At 38.0% G+C, this 18,373-nt stretch overlaps 1 protein-coding gene across 2 annotated transcripts; it reads right to left on the reverse strand.

Moving 5' to 3' along the window:
- Nucleotides 1–5,682: 5,682 nt before the first annotated feature.
- LOC112584543 (endogenous retrovirus group K member 6 Env polyprotein) lies at nt 5,683–13,220 on the reverse strand. Of its 2 annotated transcripts, XM_025283691.3 has the most exons (3): nt 12,990–13,210; nt 7,757–8,035; nt 5,683–6,110 (listed from the first exon to the last, which is right to left on the reverse strand). In XM_025283691.3, exons 1-3 carry the CDS (start codon nt 13,026–13,028, stop codon nt 6,057–6,059), a joined length of 372 nt encoding a protein of 123 aa, XP_025139476.3. In that variant the 5' UTR covers nt 13,029–13,210; the 3' UTR covers nt 5,683–6,056. The 2 variants fall into 2 exon arrangements, with proteins under 2 accessions (XP_025139476.3, XP_025139475.3); XM_025283690.3 differs by lacking the exon at nt 5,683–6,110 and having other exon boundaries at nt 6,921–8,035; nt 12,990–13,220.
- Nucleotides 13,221–18,373: the final 5,153 nt, after the last annotated feature.

Consider the following 18,373-nt stretch of genomic DNA (forward strand, 5'->3'; position numbering starts at 1 on the left):
ATGCGATCATATAAAAAAAAAAGTACCTCTAAAAAGAAAGCTGGATGAAAAACTCTCTGCCTCTCTCTACATAAATTCTTTCAACACCTCATTTCATTCTTTCAGTTAGACAGATGTATACATCATCAATGCCCGTTTTTTTTTTTTTTTTTAGCCTGAAAACAGGGTCCTAACTCTTTTAAGTTATATGAAAAAGATCAGTTTCCACCTGTGTAACAGAATTTTAGATGTGAGTAATCTCCATTGTTTCTCATTTCAAAGAAAGGTAGATTTGGCAGCCTTACAAAAATAGAGATTGCTTTAAGAAGATTACTAGAAACCACATATAGAAATAAAATCTATTTTATATGGAATATGGATTTTAATTAAAATGTCATATGTCACCAGAAAACATGTTATAATATTTAGAAGCATTATTAAAATATCTCCTTGAATTTATTACTAAAATAAATAAAGCATGTTGGAAAATAAAATATAAATTTAATATTAAAATGCTGTATTATTAAATTTGCTATTTGAAATGAGGCTGTATTTATTTTTTATTATTTTCCTCGCCCAGAAAATAATTGCAATATCTGTGCAGTAGAAGGGATAAACTTTATCTTATTTTTCTTTTCATAATACCTCCTGAAAATTAGATCCTTTAACTGAAGATTAGCTTATTTTTGCCAACCATATTTGAAAAGGAAAACTATGGTCTCTGAAGACAAATTAAGCTATCCTGATAAAATTCATATTTATATTTAGACTCTTTCAATTCATACAAGAATGTTCTCTCCTACAGACATGAAGAGCATGATAAACTCAGAATCTAGAATGATGTGAGACACTGACACTTTGGAGGGTATCTTGGACATGGTAATATATTAAAATTTTTTTTTTTTGCCTTAGTTTTGCTTTATTAGCAAATCTACAATATTGGCTTTCTCTTCCCATTGTCTTTTTCACAGAAGTTTCTATCTCCCTCATTCATAGCCAAGAAAATGATCCTGGGAGTTAATATTTGATAACTGTAAAAATGTGTCAAAGCCTGTTTCCTATGGCTAATGAGCCCCTCAACTCCAATGCATCACTAAGAAAATTCGTTGCCTTGGGATAGTAGTTATGTCTAACTAGACACAGGATAAGAGGATTTGACTTTGGTTTCTGGATTTCCAGCTTGGCCTGATAAAAGTACTACTCTTGGTTAAGGTAAAGAAGCTCCAATTGGACTCTGTGGGAGAGGGAGAGGGTGGGATGACTCGGGAAATTGGCATTGAAACATGTATAATATCATATATGAAACGAGTTGCCAGTTCAGGTTTGATGCACGATACTGGATGCTTGGGGCTGGTGCACTGAGACGACCCAGAGGGATGGTACCGGGAGGGAGGAGGGAGGAGGGTTCAGGATGGGGAACACGTGTATACCTGTGGCGGATTCATGTTGATATATGGCAAAACCAATACAATATTGTAAAGTTAAAAAATAAAATAAATTTAAAAAAAGAAGTTCCAATACTTTGGCCACCTGATTTGAACAGGTGACTCATTGGAAAAGACCCCGATGTTGGGAAAGATTGAAGGCAGAAAGAGAAACAGGCAACAGAGTATGAGATGGTTGGACGGCATCACCAATTCAATAGACATGAACCTAGGCAAACTCTGGGAGATGGTGAGGGACAGAGAAGCCTGGCATGCTGCAGTGCATGGGGTCTCAGAGTCGGACATAACTTGGCAACTGAACAACAACAAAGAGCTCTACATATTTCCTAAGTCCATGATAAAAATATCTTTTATACTTGGTCATAGAGAAACATGATTATCCTTAAGCTCTCTCCTATTCTTATTATACTCTTATGGAATGGATTGCTTTTTTTAAGCATAATTAATATAATATTACCACAATATGAAAACTAAATGATAATTTTGTTTGATTATGAATTGTTGGGGCAATGTGTAAAGAAATAATACAAGTTTGCCTTTAGAAAAATATGACAAGTAAGCAGAAATGCAAAAGTGAAAATTAAGAGTGTGCAAAGCAACATGAAAATATTAACTAGATGAATCTAAACTGTGTTATGATATATATGATCAATAGCTAAAAAAGTAGACAAGTGAGAGAGAAAGCGAGGTCAGAAAATAAGATGGTAAGCGGTGGTGATCATGCCAACTGACAAAAACTTACCTAAAGAAAAAAGTTTTGCCATTTGCAACAACATGGACCTGGAAAGTATTATATTAAGCACAATAAGACAGAGACAGTTACTGTATGTTAACTGTGAAAATCTAAAAAATATGTGAAATCAAAAAACATTTTTCAATGAATGAAACAAACCAGAGAAAACAGATTCACAGGTGTAAAAAATAAATTAGTGGTTAATAAGTTAGTGAGGAAATGAATGTTCAGAGGGGCAAAATAGGAACAGCAGTTAAAGAGATGCAAATTTCTTGTATAATTTGTATAAGTATAAAATAAATAAGCTACAAGAATACATAGTATAACACAAGGAAAGTAGCCAATCTTTTATAATTACTATAAATGGAATATAACACTAAAAAATTGTGAATCAGCATGTTGCACACATGAAATTTACATAATATTTCAAATCAACTGTGTCTCCATTTTAAAAAAATGCATTTTTAAATGTGAAAAAGATGATTATCTGTAAATAAATAAACATTTTAAACAAAAAGAAGTTTAAAAAAGTCTAAGTTAAATCCCTGCTAAAAATGAAATCTTAATATAGTGCATTTATGAAAGAGGGATAAAAATGAGTGAAAAGACAAAGGAGGAAATGTCTAACAGCACAGTAAGACTATTAATTTTTACTGTCAATAAGGATGTAGGTGAATAAATAAATGAAGTTAATTACCATTTGAAATAACATTCAGAGATATTTGACAAGCAGTCTGTTTTACCCCTTTAAGTGTCCTAAAATACTAATAGACAAATCTCCTAATGGAAAAAAAAAAGGAAAAGTCTTGTGTATTACTGAACTCCTAGTCAAGTTAAACAAGATGTTAGGGGAGAAGACACAGATTAATACAATCAAAAGTGAAGAAGAAGTGATTGCTATTGATCTCATGCATATTAAATGTTAAAAAGCTTTATAATGATGCAAAGGAACTGACCAAAATCATCATCAAGGAATAGAAATGCAAAAAAGGCAAAGAAGTTGTCTGAGGAGGCCTTATAAATAGCTGAGTAAAGAAGAGAAGTGAAAGGCAGAGGAGAAAGGGAAAGATATACCCAACTGAATGCAGAGTTCCAGAGAATAGTAAGGAGAAATAAGGAAACATTTGTAAGTGAACAAAGCAAAGAAATAGAGAAAAATAATGGAATGGGAATACTAGAGATTGCTTCAAGAAAATTAGAGATACCAAGAAATGCTTCATGCATGACTGGGCACAATACAGGACAGAAATGACAAGGATATAAAAAAAGCAAAAGAGATCAACCAAGAATACAGAGAAGAAACATACAAAAAAGTTTTTTTTTTATTTTATTTTTAAACTTTACATAATTGTATTAGTTTTGCCAAATATCAAAATGAATCTGCCACAGGTATACATGTGTTCCCCATCCTGAACCCTCCTCCCTCCCCATTCCATCCCTCTGTGTCGTCGCAGTGCCCCAGCCCCAAGCATCCAGTATTGTACATTGAACCTGGACTGGCAACTCGTTAATTGCCTGGATAGACATGATGGTGTGGCTAGACACCTGGAGGTAGACATCCTGGAGTGCGAAGTCAAATGGGCTTTAGGAAGCATTATCATAAACAAAGCTAATGGAGGTGATGGAATTCCAGCTGAACTATTTCAAATCCTAAAAGATGTTGCTGCTAAAGAGCTGCACTAAATATGGCAGCAAATTTGGAACTCAGCAGTGACCACAGGACAGGAAATGGCAAATTTTCTTTTCTTTTTTTTTTTTTAATTTTGTTTTATTTAACTTTACAATATTGTATTGGTTTTGCCATATGTCAAATGAATCTGCCACAGGTATACATGTGTTCCCCATCCTGAACCCTCCTCCCTCCTCCCTCCCCATACCATCCTTCTGGGTCGTCCCATTGCACCAGCCCCAAGCATCCAGTATCGTGTATCAAGCCTGTACTGGCGACTCATTTCATATATGATATTATACATATTTCTACGCACATATGTACACCTTATCTTTGACAAAGGAGGCAAGAATATACAATGGAGAAAAGACAATCTCTTTAACAAGTGGTGCTGGGAAAACTGGTCAACCACTTGTAAAAGAATGAAACTGAAATACTTTCTAACACCATACACAAAAATAAACTCAAAATGGATTAAAGATCTAAATGTAAGACCAGAAACTATAAAACTCCTAGAGGAGAACATAGGCAAAACACTCTCTGACATACATCACAGCAGGATCCTCTATGACCCACCTCCCAGAATATTGGAAATAAAAGCAAAAATAAACAACTGGGACCTAATTAAACTTAAAAGCTTCTGCACAACAAAGGAAACTATAAGAAAAGTGAAAAGACAGCCTTCAGAATGGGAAAAAATAATAGCAAATGAAGAAACAGACAAACAACTAATCTCAAAAATATACAAGCAACTCCTGCAGCTCAATTCCAGAAAAATAAATGACCCAATCAAAAAATGGGCCAAAGAACTAAATAGACATTTCTCCAAAGAAATGGCCAATTTTCATGCCAATCCTAAAGAATGACAATGTCAAAGAATAGTCAAACTACCATACAACTGCACTCATTTCACATGCTAGCAAGATTATGCTCAAAATCCTTCAAGCTGGACTTCAGCAGTATGAGAAATAAGAACTTCCAGATGTACAATTGGATTTTGAAAAGGCAAAGGAACCAGAAATCAAATTACCAGCATACACTGGATTATAGAAAAGGCAAGAGAAGTCCAGAAAATTATCTACTTCTACTTCACTGATGACAATAAAGCCTTTGACTGTGAGGATCACAAGAAACTGGGTAAAATTCTTAAAAAAGGAATACCAGACAACCTTACCTGTCTCCTGAGAAGACTGTATGCAGGGCAAGAAGCAATAGTTAGAACCATACATGGAACAGACTGGTTCCAAATTGGGAAAGGAGTACATCAAGACTGTGTATTGTCAGCCTGCTTATTTAACTTCTATGCAGAGTACATCATGTGAAATACTGGGTTAGATGACTCACAAGCTGGAATCAAGATTGCCAGGAGAAGTATCACCATCCTCAGATATGCAGATGATACCATTTTAATAGGACAGAGAGAAGAGTAACTAAAGAGCCTCTTGATGAAAGTGAAAGAGGAGAGTGAAGAAAGCTGGCTTAAAACTCAACATTCAAAAAATTAAGATCATGGCATCTGGTCCCATCCCTTCATGGCAAATAGATAGGGAAACAATGGAAACAGTGATAGACTTTATTTTCTTGGACTCCAAAACCACTGCAGATGCTGACTGCAGCCATGAAATTAAAAGGCGCTTGCTCTTTGGAAAGAAAGCTATGACAAACCTAGATAGCATATTAAAAAGCAGACATTACTTTGCCAACAAAGGTCCATATAGTCAAAGCTATGTTTTTTTCCAGTAGTTATGTGCCGATGTGAGAGGTGGACAATAAAAAAAATGGCTGAGCACCAAATGTTGGGGATTTTCTCCCCGGGACTTGGAAGCAACGAACCTGAAAGAAGGACACTCGGACAGTCTCTTGCAAGGACTGACAAGTTTATTTCTGCAGTCAAGCCTTTTTATAGAAATAGGAACAAAGAGCTTAGAGTATACAGCCAGCAGAGTGTGTACGGGGTTAACACCTAATCAGTAAAAATATTTCAAGGACAGCGCGCTCTAAGTGACCCATGAGCTTATCCCATAACCCGTTTTCTCAAGCAACATCTTTAATATTTATTATTAAATCTTGGCGCCGGGCATAACCAAAGGCAGGAGATGTTTTTCTGCCCGGGTACATCAAGCCAGGGTATTTCTGGCCCTTCACCATTTTCCCAAGGACTTTCTCCAACCAGCTATTTTGTACTGGGCTTCCCAACATATTCTCCTTTTGTTTTTAAGCACAGCAGCTGCTAGTTGGACTCCATTGTGGGAGGCACGGACTCTTGAGTAGAGACATCTGAAACCTATAAGCAATGACAGAAAAAGCAGGGTGATTAATACATATATAAAAACGTTGCTCCCTGAAAACCAAGCTCTAGGGTCTAGAGACGACAGGGTTTTGGTTAAAGTATCGTAAAATTGAGTTCTGTACAATTCCTTAGGTACCTTAACTTGAAAATTAGCAACTTGTTGTTTCAACAAATTGATGTCTAAACTTGAGTTATCTGAAATCCTGCAAATGGGCTTTAACTTTATCCCAAGGATATTCAGTGCTTTTATACGGCATGTTAGTCAGACAAAAAGAAGTAAAATTCCAGTGACAATGTATACGTATTTGGAAAGCCAGTTGCTGCACTTGATCTCCTAAGTGGATAACCACTGTTTGTAACTCATTAATTCATGTTTGTAATTGCTGATCTATTTGAGCTTGTCGAGTCCAAAGATCATGAGAGTCTTTGTGCCATGCAGTGATAAAATCATGATTTTGTATAGAATTATGTAAAGCCAGACCGGACAAAGTTCCTACAGTCACAATGGAGATAAGGCTTAATATGCCTGCAATAATCCACCCAATGATGTGCTTAACATCGCCTAAGTCCAGTTTTCAACAATACAGAAAGAAATACAGAATCAGTCCAAGGCTCAGTTAAGTTTACTGGAAGCCATAACTCAGACCTTTGTTTAACTAGCACAATGCTAGCATTGTGATATGAAATGGTGTGATTAAGCAGGTATACAATGCACATGAAGTACAATTGACAATCTTGGCCGATAAGTCAATATCAAAATGCCCTACAATAAACAGGTATGGAAGGTGAACACATGATTGAATGTAACCAGTACTATTGTATAGGAAGGTATAATTAGAAGGACGAAACACACCCTCAGTCCCATAAACACTAGTGAAGTGCTCTAAGGTTGCTGGAATTTTCCAAATGTGCCATTTCTCTGGCCCCACAATGGGGATGACAATCCTGGGTCGTGGGGGTGATAAGCCCCCGTTATACCAACTCAGCAATGTGCCCTTATCAGTCCAGAAACTTGTCTTAGATTTATGAAAGCCTCCAATGCTTGATCTATTAAACCAGGAGCAATTATGATGTTCCTCCTGCTCTTCAGAACAGTTTACAAACAAACCTTGAGGTCCCCAGTCAACAAATTTAAATGTATGATTAGTATGATTTAGCTGAATTATAGAAACTTTCCCAAATTGGCCTCAACAATCAGACCAATGTAACGGTTGTATCTCCTGTTTTCTTCTCCAAGATACAGTACTACATGAAGTTTCCTCTGGTTGAAAAAGCGAGTTCTAATAGTTGGCTATCTGCCCTAGATAATGTCGCTCAGAGCCATTAAATAAGAAAGATGCCATAGCAAACATTCTCAGATGCAAAACAGTCCCATTGTTGGCAGAATATGCCCACCACTGTGGGAAGATAGTCATGCAAGGGGGATGCGATCTGAAACAGATAGGCAAGGTTTTGAATCCCACAGAAATGTTGATTGGCTTTCCCTCATCTTCTTCATGAATTGGTCACTTTGTGGACCAGGGACTTGGAAAATGCATGCTGTCATTAGTAAAGATCATAGGGGCTTCATCTACCCAATCCACTATGGAGAGAAGCGGGGGGTTGGGTATGTATGCCCAATAAACATATTCTGCACTTACCCCAGAGGAACAGGAAAGAACAGCTAACATTGCCAGAAACAGCTTATCTGGAGTCATAGGAGTTCCAATACTCTTCAGTGTCTGCTCAGCCTGATGAGTCATGTTTTTCACTTGAGCCCATGTCGGGTAAGGATTCAGACAATGGTGTTTCCTCATTGGCTCCTCCAGGGTCATTGACGAGACCCTTCGGGTCAACTTCGTCACTTCCCCAAGGAGTCCAGTCTTGGGGTCCCTCTCGGTAACAGACATGGCGAAGGGGAACCCAGATTTCCTCTCCATCTGCAATGACAAGACCATAACCCTTGCCTAGGAGTCGTAAGATTCCTGGCAGCCACTGATTAAATTGCTTATACCAAATTGGTGTATTGATTTCTAATTCGCTGTTTTTGTCTTCTACAAAATGTCTATCTACACGAGTATCAGAATTATTTCTTGTTAAGTTTAAAAAATTCAGGGAATAAAAAGTTAAAGATAATAGTAATTGAGGGTTCATGGGATAAGAAGTGTATCTCCTCTTTCATATTCCCCCTTTCTGTTTTAATAAATGAGTTTTTAGGGTGCGGTGGGCTCTTTCAATAATGGCTTGACCCTGAGGATTATAGGGTATTCCTGTAATGTGTGTTATGTTCCATTCTGATAAAAATGAATGAAACGAATGTGAGGTGAATGCAGGTCCATTGTCTGTTTTCAAGACAGAAGGAATTCCCATAACAGGGAGGATGAGTAAGAGTGTGGAAATGGAGTGTTTATTGGATTCTGAAGAGACAGGTACTGCCCAGATAAAGCCTGAAAATGTATCAACTGAGACAAAAAGCAAAGAAAACTTTCCTAAGGAGCAATGAGTGAAATCAGATTGCCAAAGGGAGTTAGGCTGTTGCCCCCGGGGATTAACTCCTGAAATCGTAGTTCGTAAAGCAGAGGGGCGCAGACATCACAGGTTTTAATAATACGCCTCACTTCAGTGAGAGGAATATGGTATTTAGAGTGTAATCTGTTAGCATTGGTATGAAGATTAGCATGCTCGTCACTGGCAGATGTAAAAATGGGAGCTATGAGCCTGTCAACAGCATCATTTCCTGCAACCAGAGGGCCAGGTAAACCTGAATGAGCACATATATGTGCAATAAAGAAAGGTTCCGTACGTGAGCAAATTAAAGCTTGAGTCTGTGAAAAGAGAGTATATAATTCTTCATTTAGGTTATATAAAAAGGTGGTAACAAACTCAGGAAAAAGGGAAGCAAGGTATTTGGAATCAGTATATACATTGAAGGATAATGGTTGAAGCGACAAACGAGCATATAAAGCATACAACTCAACTCTTTGTACTGAAGAATAGGTAGTGGGTAATTTCTCTTTGATATCAGGGCCGACAATCCCTGCTATGCCTTTCTTGTTGCCATCAATGAAATAGGTGGGTGCATTGAAAATAGGCTGGGATGCAATGATATCAGTTACAATGAATTTAGTACATTGTAGAAAGTCCCATAATTTTCCTTTCGGCAAATGAAATGAGATAACATTTTGAAAATCACTTAATGCCATTTGCATGGTCAAGTTATACTGTAAGGCAATTTGCAATTCCTTTTTTGTCAAGGGAACGTGTATTGCATATGGATCAAATCCAGTTAAAGTTTGTATACGGCTTCTTCCTGACACAATTAAGTGCCCTATTTTCTCAATATATGATACAATTTTTTTAGACTGTTTAGTGTGTAAATATAACCATTCAATTGGGCTATGCTGAGTTATAATTGCAGTGGGCGAATGTTCAGTGGGGAATATATATAAAGAAACTGGTTGATCATAATCTAGCTGAGTTGAAAAAGATTGTTGAATGCGTTTCTCCACCAAGGCCAGTTCTTCTTTGGCCTCTTTTGTTAGCTGCCTAGGGCTGTTAGGGTCAGGGGATCCCTCTAAAATTTTAAATAGATTTTGTAAGGCATAGGTGGGGATGCCAACAGATGGCCGCAGCCAATTAATATCTCCTAGCAATTTTTGAAAATCATTCAGCATGCGTAGAGACTGCATAGAAATTTGAGTTTTTTGAGGTTTGATTTTAGATTCTTCCATAACATGTCCTAAATAATTAAAGGGTGCTTTCCATTGAATTTTATCTGGCGCAACAAGCAGGCCATGATTTTGAAGAGTAATAGTAACTTCATTGTATAACTGTTGCAAACAGAGTTCAGATTCCATAGAAAGAAGTATATCATCCATGTAATGAATTATAAATGCAGTAGGATACTTATCTCTAATGGGTTGTAATAAAACAGATATGAGATATTGGCAAATGGTAGGAGAGTTCATCATTCCCTAAGGTAGCACTTTCCATTGAAATCTTTTAACAGGAGCCATGTGATTTATAGAAGGAACTGAAAAGCAAAACGTTTTCTATCTTTAGGGTGCAAAGGTATAGTAAAAAATCAGTCTTGTAAATCAATAATAACTACAGACCATCCTTTTGGCACCATAGAAGGGGAGGGCAATCCGGGTTGTAAGGGCCCCATAGGTAACATGGTATTATTAACATTTCTTAAATCTATCAACACTCGCCATTTTCCTGATTTCTTTTTTATTACAAAAACAGGGGAATTCCACGGGGAAAATGAAGGTTCTATGTGAGCTTTTTGTAATTGTTCATTTACTAATTGTGTAAGAGCTGCCAATTTTTCTTTAGTTAGGGGCCCTTGAGGTGTCCATACTGGGGTATCAGATTCCCAATCAAGAGGCAGCGATATTAACTCAATGGCCCCCATTAAAAATATTCATTTTTTTATTTTTTTTATTTATTTATTTTTTTAATTTTTAAACTTTACAAAATTGTATTAGTTTTGCCAAATATCAAAATGAATCCGCCACAGGTATACATGTGTTCCCCATCCTGAACCCTCCTCCCTCCTCCCTCCCCATACCATCCCTCTGGGTCGTCCCAGTGCACTAGCCCCAAGCATTTAAAGAAATTGTGGCTTTCGTTTGTTCAAGAAAATCCCGTCCCCATAAATTGATAGGGATATTAGTAATATATGGTTTAAGATAAGCTACAATTTGATCAGGGCCATACACTTGTAAATAGGATGCACTGACAAAAGTTTGTGTGGCATCAGCTTCACCCACTCCTAATAGTCTAGAAGGAGCCACAACCTTACTCCAATCAAGGGGCCATTCTGCAGCTCTAATGATTGAAATGTCAGCTCTGGTATCTAACATGCCTGTGAAATTTTTTCCCCATATGTGTAAAGTAAGCATGGGTTTCTGATGTTCTTTAATAAGGTGGATAGTGCAGCAATAAGGTTGGTACTGCCAAAGCCTCCCTACTGAACTTTATCAGATGCCTTCATTGGTTTGACATATGGCAAAAGTAATAATTGTGCAAAACCTTCCCCTTCTTGTAAGTATACATTTCCCATTTTCACAACATTTACCATAACATGTATTTCCCCTTCATAATCTTCATCCACAACACCAGTCAATACCACTAAACCTCTCATTGTGCAGCTACTACATCCCAAAATCAGTCCCACTGTCCCAGGTGGAACTGGGCCATAATATCCAGTGGGAATTTTGTGGGGGTTGTATAATTCTATTAGTTCCATATCATAAGGACTAGTTATATCAATGCAAGCACTCTTAGATGTAGCTGCTTGTAACGTCATAATGCTAGGTCCTCCTTTTGTAGTGGGGCTAGAGGACGGCCCCTTTATCAGTTTCCCTGTTGTTTTTGTTGTGCACCGGGGTTCAAAGTGTTTCCATCCTTATCAAATTTAAAATGACATTCATTCAGCCAATGGAACACCTTTTTACATCTTGGACATACTCCTGGGGGTCTCTTTTTATTAGAAGTAGTATTATTTTTTTTGGCCTGTGTTAGCATGCGACATTGTTTTTTCATATGGCCGGGCTTCCCACAGTTAAAACATTTAGCACGAGCAGCTTTCTGTACATTAAAGGTTTCCAATGTTGCCAATTTTGCTTTATGGGACATAGATCCGATGTCCCTACATGCTTTTAAATATTCCATAAGAGAGCCAATCTCTCGAATTGGCCTGAGCACGGATCGACATTCCTCATTAGCATTTTCAAAAACAAGTTGTTTTAAAATAATATTTTGTAAAGTCGCATCCTTAATGGATTTCTCAACTGCATCCTTTAATTTCCCTATAAATTGAGAATATTCCTCCTCATGTCCTTGAATAATCTTAACAAATGAACCATCAGAGTTAGCGCTATCAACCTTTGCCCACACCCTGCAGGCAGTTTCTTTAATGAAATGCAACATCTCAGGGGTAATATTAGCTAATTGCACCATTACATCAACCATAGTCCCTGTTCCAGTCAGTACATCATAAGTTAAATTGGCAGGATTACCACGAGATTGCGGGTCAATCATCAGCTGTCGGGCCTCATCACTAACCCACATTTGCCACTGTAGTAATTGTTAAGGATTTAAAACCATCTTTGCTACTTGAAAAAAATCACATGGCATCCTATGGTCAGCCCATCCTCTGAGAAATTCTATACAGTAAGGAGAAGTAGGTCCATAAAGAGTACATGCTTTCTTAAAGTTAGACAACATGCTAAAATCTACACCGGCCCAAGAATTTTGACCCTGGACGGGTTGATCAAATTGTATTGGGAAAGCGAAAGCACAAGCAGGCATCTCCAGAGGAGGAGTGAAGCGGTTAGTAGGAGCAAGGTTAGCAACTGCAGTTACAGACGGAGCAGGAGGAAAAGCCTCAGATTTGGGCTGTCCGCTGAACGAAATGACTTCCACCTTAAGCGGTTTCAGTTTTGGCACATCCTTAATAGATACATCCTCAAGTTGTTTTTCCAGAGTTTGTGTTTGGTTGAGCATGACATTCTTGCATTTCAAAGCACCTTGCACGTCTTGTTCATTAAGCTCATATTCATGCAAAGACCGAACAGTCTCTACCTCCAAATCAACATTATGTCCTTCAATTTGTTCTATGGCAGCCCGTATGAGTGACCAGGTAGCCCACCATTGAGGAGGAATGCGAACTCCCTCCCGATATGCTGGCAAAACATTATTCTTAACCCTTTTCCATACATCAAGATCAAGCATCCCCTCCTCTGGGAACCATGGATTATGTTCCAATAGTATATGATAGGAGTCATTCAACTGATCTCTTGAAACATTAACACCGTTTTGTTTCAAAAAATGATGCATTATAGAAATGAAAGGAATCTTACTGCTATGTTGTCCCATCCTGCTTACCTCTTTCTGCAGGGGCTCGTCGCTTTGTTCAGCCTTCATTTCAAGTCCCTGTTCGTGGCGCCACTTGTTGGGGATTTTCTCCCTGGGACTTGGAAGCAACGAACCTGAAAGAAGGACACTCGGACAGTCTCTTACATGGACTGACAAGTTTATTTCTGTAGTCAAGCCTTTTTATAGAAGTAGGAACAAACAGCTTAGAGTATACAGCCAGCAGAGCACGTACGGGGTTAACACCTAATCAGTAAAAATATTTCAAGGACAGTGCACTCTAACTGACCCATGAGCTTATCCCATAACCCTTTTTCTCAAGCAACATCCTTAATATTTATTATTAAATCTTGGCGCCAGGCATAACCAAAGGCAGGAGACATTTTTCTGCTTGGGTACATCAAGCCGGGGTATTTCTGGCCCTTCGCCATTTTCCCAAGGACTTCCTCCAACCGGCTATTTTGTACTGGGCTTCCCAACACCAAAGAATTGATGCCTTTGAATTGTGGCATTGGAGAAGACTCTTGAGAGTCCCTTGGACAGCAAGACGATCAAATCAGTCAATCCTAAAGACATCAACCCTGAATATTCATTGGAAGGACTGATGCTGAAGCTGAAGCTTCAGTACTTTGACCACCCGAAGTGAAGAGATGAATCACTGGAAAAGAGTCTGATGCTGGGAAAGGTTGAGGGCAGGAGGAGAAGAGGTCAAGACAATGAGATTGTTGGATGGCATCACTGACTTGATGGACATCAAGTAGAGCAAACTCTGGGTGATGATGAAGGACAGGGAAGCCTGGCGTGCTGCAGTCCATGGGGGTCCCAAAGAGTCACAAACAAGTGAGTGACTGAACAACAACAGCCTTATTTCTGGTCCAACACTCAAATCCATACATGACTACAAAAAAAATCATAGCTTTGACAATACAGACCTTTGCGTGCAAAGTTATGTCTTTGATTTTTAATACACTGTTTAGGTGTGTTATAGCTTTTCCTCCAAGGAGTAAGTGTCTTTCAATTTCAGGCAGCAGTAACCATCTGCAGTGATTTTGCAGCCCAAGAAAATAATATCTGACAATGCTTCCTTTTTTTATCCCTGTATTTACCATGAAGATTTTGGGACCAAATGCCATGATCTTATTTTCTTCAATGTTGAGTGTTTTCATTTTTTTCTTTTAATTAATTTATTTTTTATTGAAGGATAATTGCTTTACACAATATTGCTCTTTTCTGTCAAACCTCAACATGAAGCACCCATCAGATCAGATCAGATCAGTCACTCAGTCCTGTCCGACTCTTTGCGACCCCATGAATCGCAGCACGCCAGGCCTCCCTGTCCATCACCAACTCCCGGAGTTCACTGAGACTCATGTCCATCGAGTCAGTGATGCCATCCAGCCATCTCATCCTCTGTCATCCCTTACTCCTCTTGCCCCCAATCCCTCCCAGCATCAGTCTTTTCCAGTGAGTCAACTCTTCGTATGAGGTGGCCAAAGTACTGGAGTTTCAGCTTTAGCATCATTCTTCCAAAGAAATCCCAGGGCTGATCTCCTTCAGAATGGACTGGTTGGATCTCCTTTCAGTCCAAGGGACTCTCAAGAGTCTTCTCCAACACCACAGTTCAAAAGCAGCAATTCTTAGGCGCTCTTCACAGTCCAACTCTCACATCCATACATGACCACAGGAAAAACCATAGCCTTGACTAGACGAACATTTGTTGGCAAAGTAGTGTCTCTGCTTTTGAATATGCTATCTAGGTTGGTCATAACTTTCCTTCCAAGGAGTAAGCGTCTTTTAATTTCATGGCTGCAGTCACCATCTGCAGTGATTTTGGAGCTCAGAAAAATAAAATCTGACACTGTTTCCACTGTTTCCCCATCTATTTCCCATGAAGTGGTGGGACCGGATGCCATGATCTTCATGTTCTGAATGTTGAGCTTTAAGCCAACTTTTTCACTCACCACTTTCACTTTCATCAAGAGGCTTTTGAGTTCCTCTTCACTTTCTGCCATAAGGGTGGTGTCATCTGCATATCTGATGTGATTGATATTTCTCCCGGCAATCTTGATTCCAGCTTGTGTCTCTTCCAGTCCAGCGTTTCTCATGATGTACTCAGCATATAAGTTAAATAAACAGGGTGACAATATACAGCACCCATAGGTATACATATATCTCCTCCCTTTTGAACCTCCCTCCCATCTCCCTTCCCATCCCACCCCTCTAGGTTGATACAGATCCCCTGTTTGAGTTTCCTGAGCCATACAGCAAATTCGGTTGGCTATCTATTTTACATATAGTAATGTAAGTTTCCATGTTATTATTTCCATATATCTCACCCTCTCCTCCCCCTTCCCCATGTCCATAAGTCTATTCTCTATGTCTGTTTCTCCATTGTTGCCCTGTAAGTAAATTCTGCAGTACTATTTTTCTAGATTCTATATATATGTGTTAGAATATGATATTTATCTTTCTCTTTTTCACTCACTTCACTCTGTATAATAGGGTAGGTTCATCCACTCAAAGAACTGACTCAAATGTGTTCCTTTTTATGGCTGAGTAATATTCCATTGTCTATATATACCACCACTTCTTTATCCATTTATCTGTCAGTGGGCATCTACATTGCTTCTATATTCTAGATATTGTAAATAGTGTTGCAATGACCAATCAGATACACGTGTCTTTTTCAATTTTGGTTTTCTCAGGTTATATGCCTAGGAGGGGGATTGCTTGATCATATCCATAGTGGCTGTATCAAGTTTTAAGCTAGCTTTTTCACTCTCCTGTTTCACCCTCAACAAGAGGCTCTTTAGTTCACTTCCTGCCACTAGAGTGATATCATCTGCATATCTGAGGTTGTTGATATTTGTCCAAGAAATCTTGATTCCAGGTTATGATTCATCCAGCCCAACATTTCACATGATGTACTCTTCATGCAAATTAAAAAAAACAGGAGGACAATACAACCTTGTTATACTATTTTTCAATTTTGAACCAGTCACTTATTCCATGTTCAATTCTAACAATTGCTTCTTGACCACATATAGATTTCTCAGGAGATAAGTAAGGTAGTCTGGTATTCCCATGTCTTTAAGAATTTTCCCCAGTATGTTGTAATCCACAGAGTCAAAGGATTTAGCATAGTCAATAAAGCAGAAGTACATATATTTATGGAATTCCCTTCTGTTTCTAACATCCAACAGATATTGGCAATTTGATCTGCTTTCTCTATCTTTTCTAAATTCAGCTTGCACATATGAAAGTTCTCATTTTTCATACTGCTGAAGTCTAGCTTGAAGGATTTTGAGCAAAACTTTGCTAGCATGTGTAATGAGTGAAATTATATGGAAGCTTGGCGTTCTTTGGCATTGCTCTTCTTTGGAACTGGAATGAAAAAGGACCTTTTCCAGTCCTATGGCCACTACTGAGTTTTCCAAATTTTCTGACATATTGAGTGTAGCCCTTTAACAGTGCCATCATTTTAAGATTTGTAATAGCTCAACAGCAATTCCATCACTTCTACTAGATTAGTTCATACTAATAATTCCTAAGGCCCACTTGACTTCACACTCCAGGATGTCTGGCTCTAGGTGAGTGACCACACTTTCATGGTTATTTTAAGACATCATTAAGGCATTTTTTGTGTATTTCTTCCATGTATTTTTGCCACCTCTTCTTAATCTCTCCTGCTTTGGTAAGGTCCTTAACATTTCAGTCCTTTATCATGTCCATCCTTGCTTGAAATATTCCCTTGATTTCTCGAATTTTCTTGAAGAGATCTCTATTCATCCTCATTCTTGTATTTTCCTCTACTTCTCTTCATTGTTCATTTACGGAGGTCTTCTTTTCTTTCTTTGCTTTTCTCTGGAACTCTGCATTCAGCTGGGTATATCTTTTCTTTTCTCCCTTGCTTTTTATTTTTCTTTTTTTCTCAGCTATTTGCAAAGCCTCCTCACACAACCACTCTCCTTCTGCATTTTTTTCCTTTGAGATGGTTTTGGTCACTGACTTCTACACTATATTAGGAATCTCTGTCCAAGTTCTTCAGGCACTCTATCAGATCTAAGTCCTTGAATCTAAGGGATTAGAATGAAAAGATGTTAGGCATCACTGTCCTTAGATAATTGCAAACTATATCAATAATGAGCTATATTTATGCACATATTATGACTCAACTGTTAAACATTAACAACACCAATTGCTAGAGATAATGCAGGTAACAGGAAGTCTGATATTTTCATTCACTGTGAATGCTAACACAAAATGATATAGTCACTTTAGGAGACATTTCTCAGTTTCTTAAAAAAACCAACACAATATTGTAAAGCAATTATTTCCAATTAAAACTAAAAAAAAAATAAATAAAGATATGGGGCGTTTCTAAGTTACCTGGTGGCCCAGTGGTTAAGATTTTGGGCTTTCACTGCCATGGCCTAGGTTCAGTCCCCAGGGGGAACTGATATCCTAAAACCCAAGTGTCAAAAAGAATAAAAGAATCTAAGTATGATCTTCCACATAATCCCACATTTGCAGTTCCAGATACTTACCCAGTTGATTTGAAAACTGAAGTCTACACAAAAACTGAATTCAAATAGTTCTTAGAAGCTTTATTTATAATCACCAAAAACTAGAAGTATTCAAGATGCTCCTACATAGGAAAATGGATGAAAAAAAAAAAAGTGGTTCATCTGTATATTCAATGAAAGAAAGTAATAGCTATCAAACTGTGAAAAGACATGGATGAACCATAAATCAACATTTCTAATTGAATGAAACCAGTTTGAAAAGGCAACATACTGTATGATTTCAGTTATATGATATTCTAGAAAAACCAAAACAATACATGATGTTAAAAGATCAATGGCTGTCAGGGATTGTTGAGAAATAGAGGATTACATAGGTGACATGAATGGGGACTTTAAGGCAAAGAAACTATTTTGTTTAATATTGTAATGATGAATTTGTGGTCCTATGCATTTGTCAAAATTCATAGAAAATTACATTCCAAAGAGTAAACCTTGGGCTTCCCTGGTGGTCCAGTGTTTAACAATCCAACTGCCAATGTAGAGAACACCTATTTGATGCTGGTCTAAAAGGATCCACATGCCGTGAAGCAACTAAGCTCATGCATCACAACTACTGAGCCCACGCCCTAGAGCCTGTCCTTCACAAAAGAGGCTACTGCAATGAGGAGCCTGTGCACACAACTAAGAGAGTAATTCTCTCTCATCACAACTAGAGAAAGCCCTCCTGCAGAAATGAAGACTCAGTGTAACCAAAAAGGTTTTTTAGAAAGGGGAGGGGGTAGTAAACCTTAATTTTCACAAATGTTTAAAAAAATCACTTAAGATGTTGGGGGATCACTGACTGGAATGCATAATATGACTCCCAAAACA

Source organism: Bubalus bubalis, chromosome 4, assembly GCF_019923935.1.
Source record: "Bubalus bubalis isolate 160015118507 breed Murrah chromosome 4, NDDB_SH_1, whole genome shotgun sequence".
Classification (NCBI taxonomy): domain Eukaryota; kingdom Metazoa; phylum Chordata; class Mammalia; order Artiodactyla; family Bovidae; genus Bubalus; species Bubalus bubalis.

What these genes read in the sequence shown, in the direction of transcription:
- LOC112584543 (XM_025283690.3), bottom strand. Translation starts at nt 13,028, where the DNA reads ATGAAGGCTGAACAAAGCGACGAGCCCCTGCAGAAAGAG. An exon ending in ACGAGCCCCTGCAGAAAGAG is followed by an intron (nt 8,036 to 12,989) that starts GTAAGCAGGATG and finishes TTGTCATTGCAG; the next exon opens with ATGGAGAGGAAATCTGGGTT.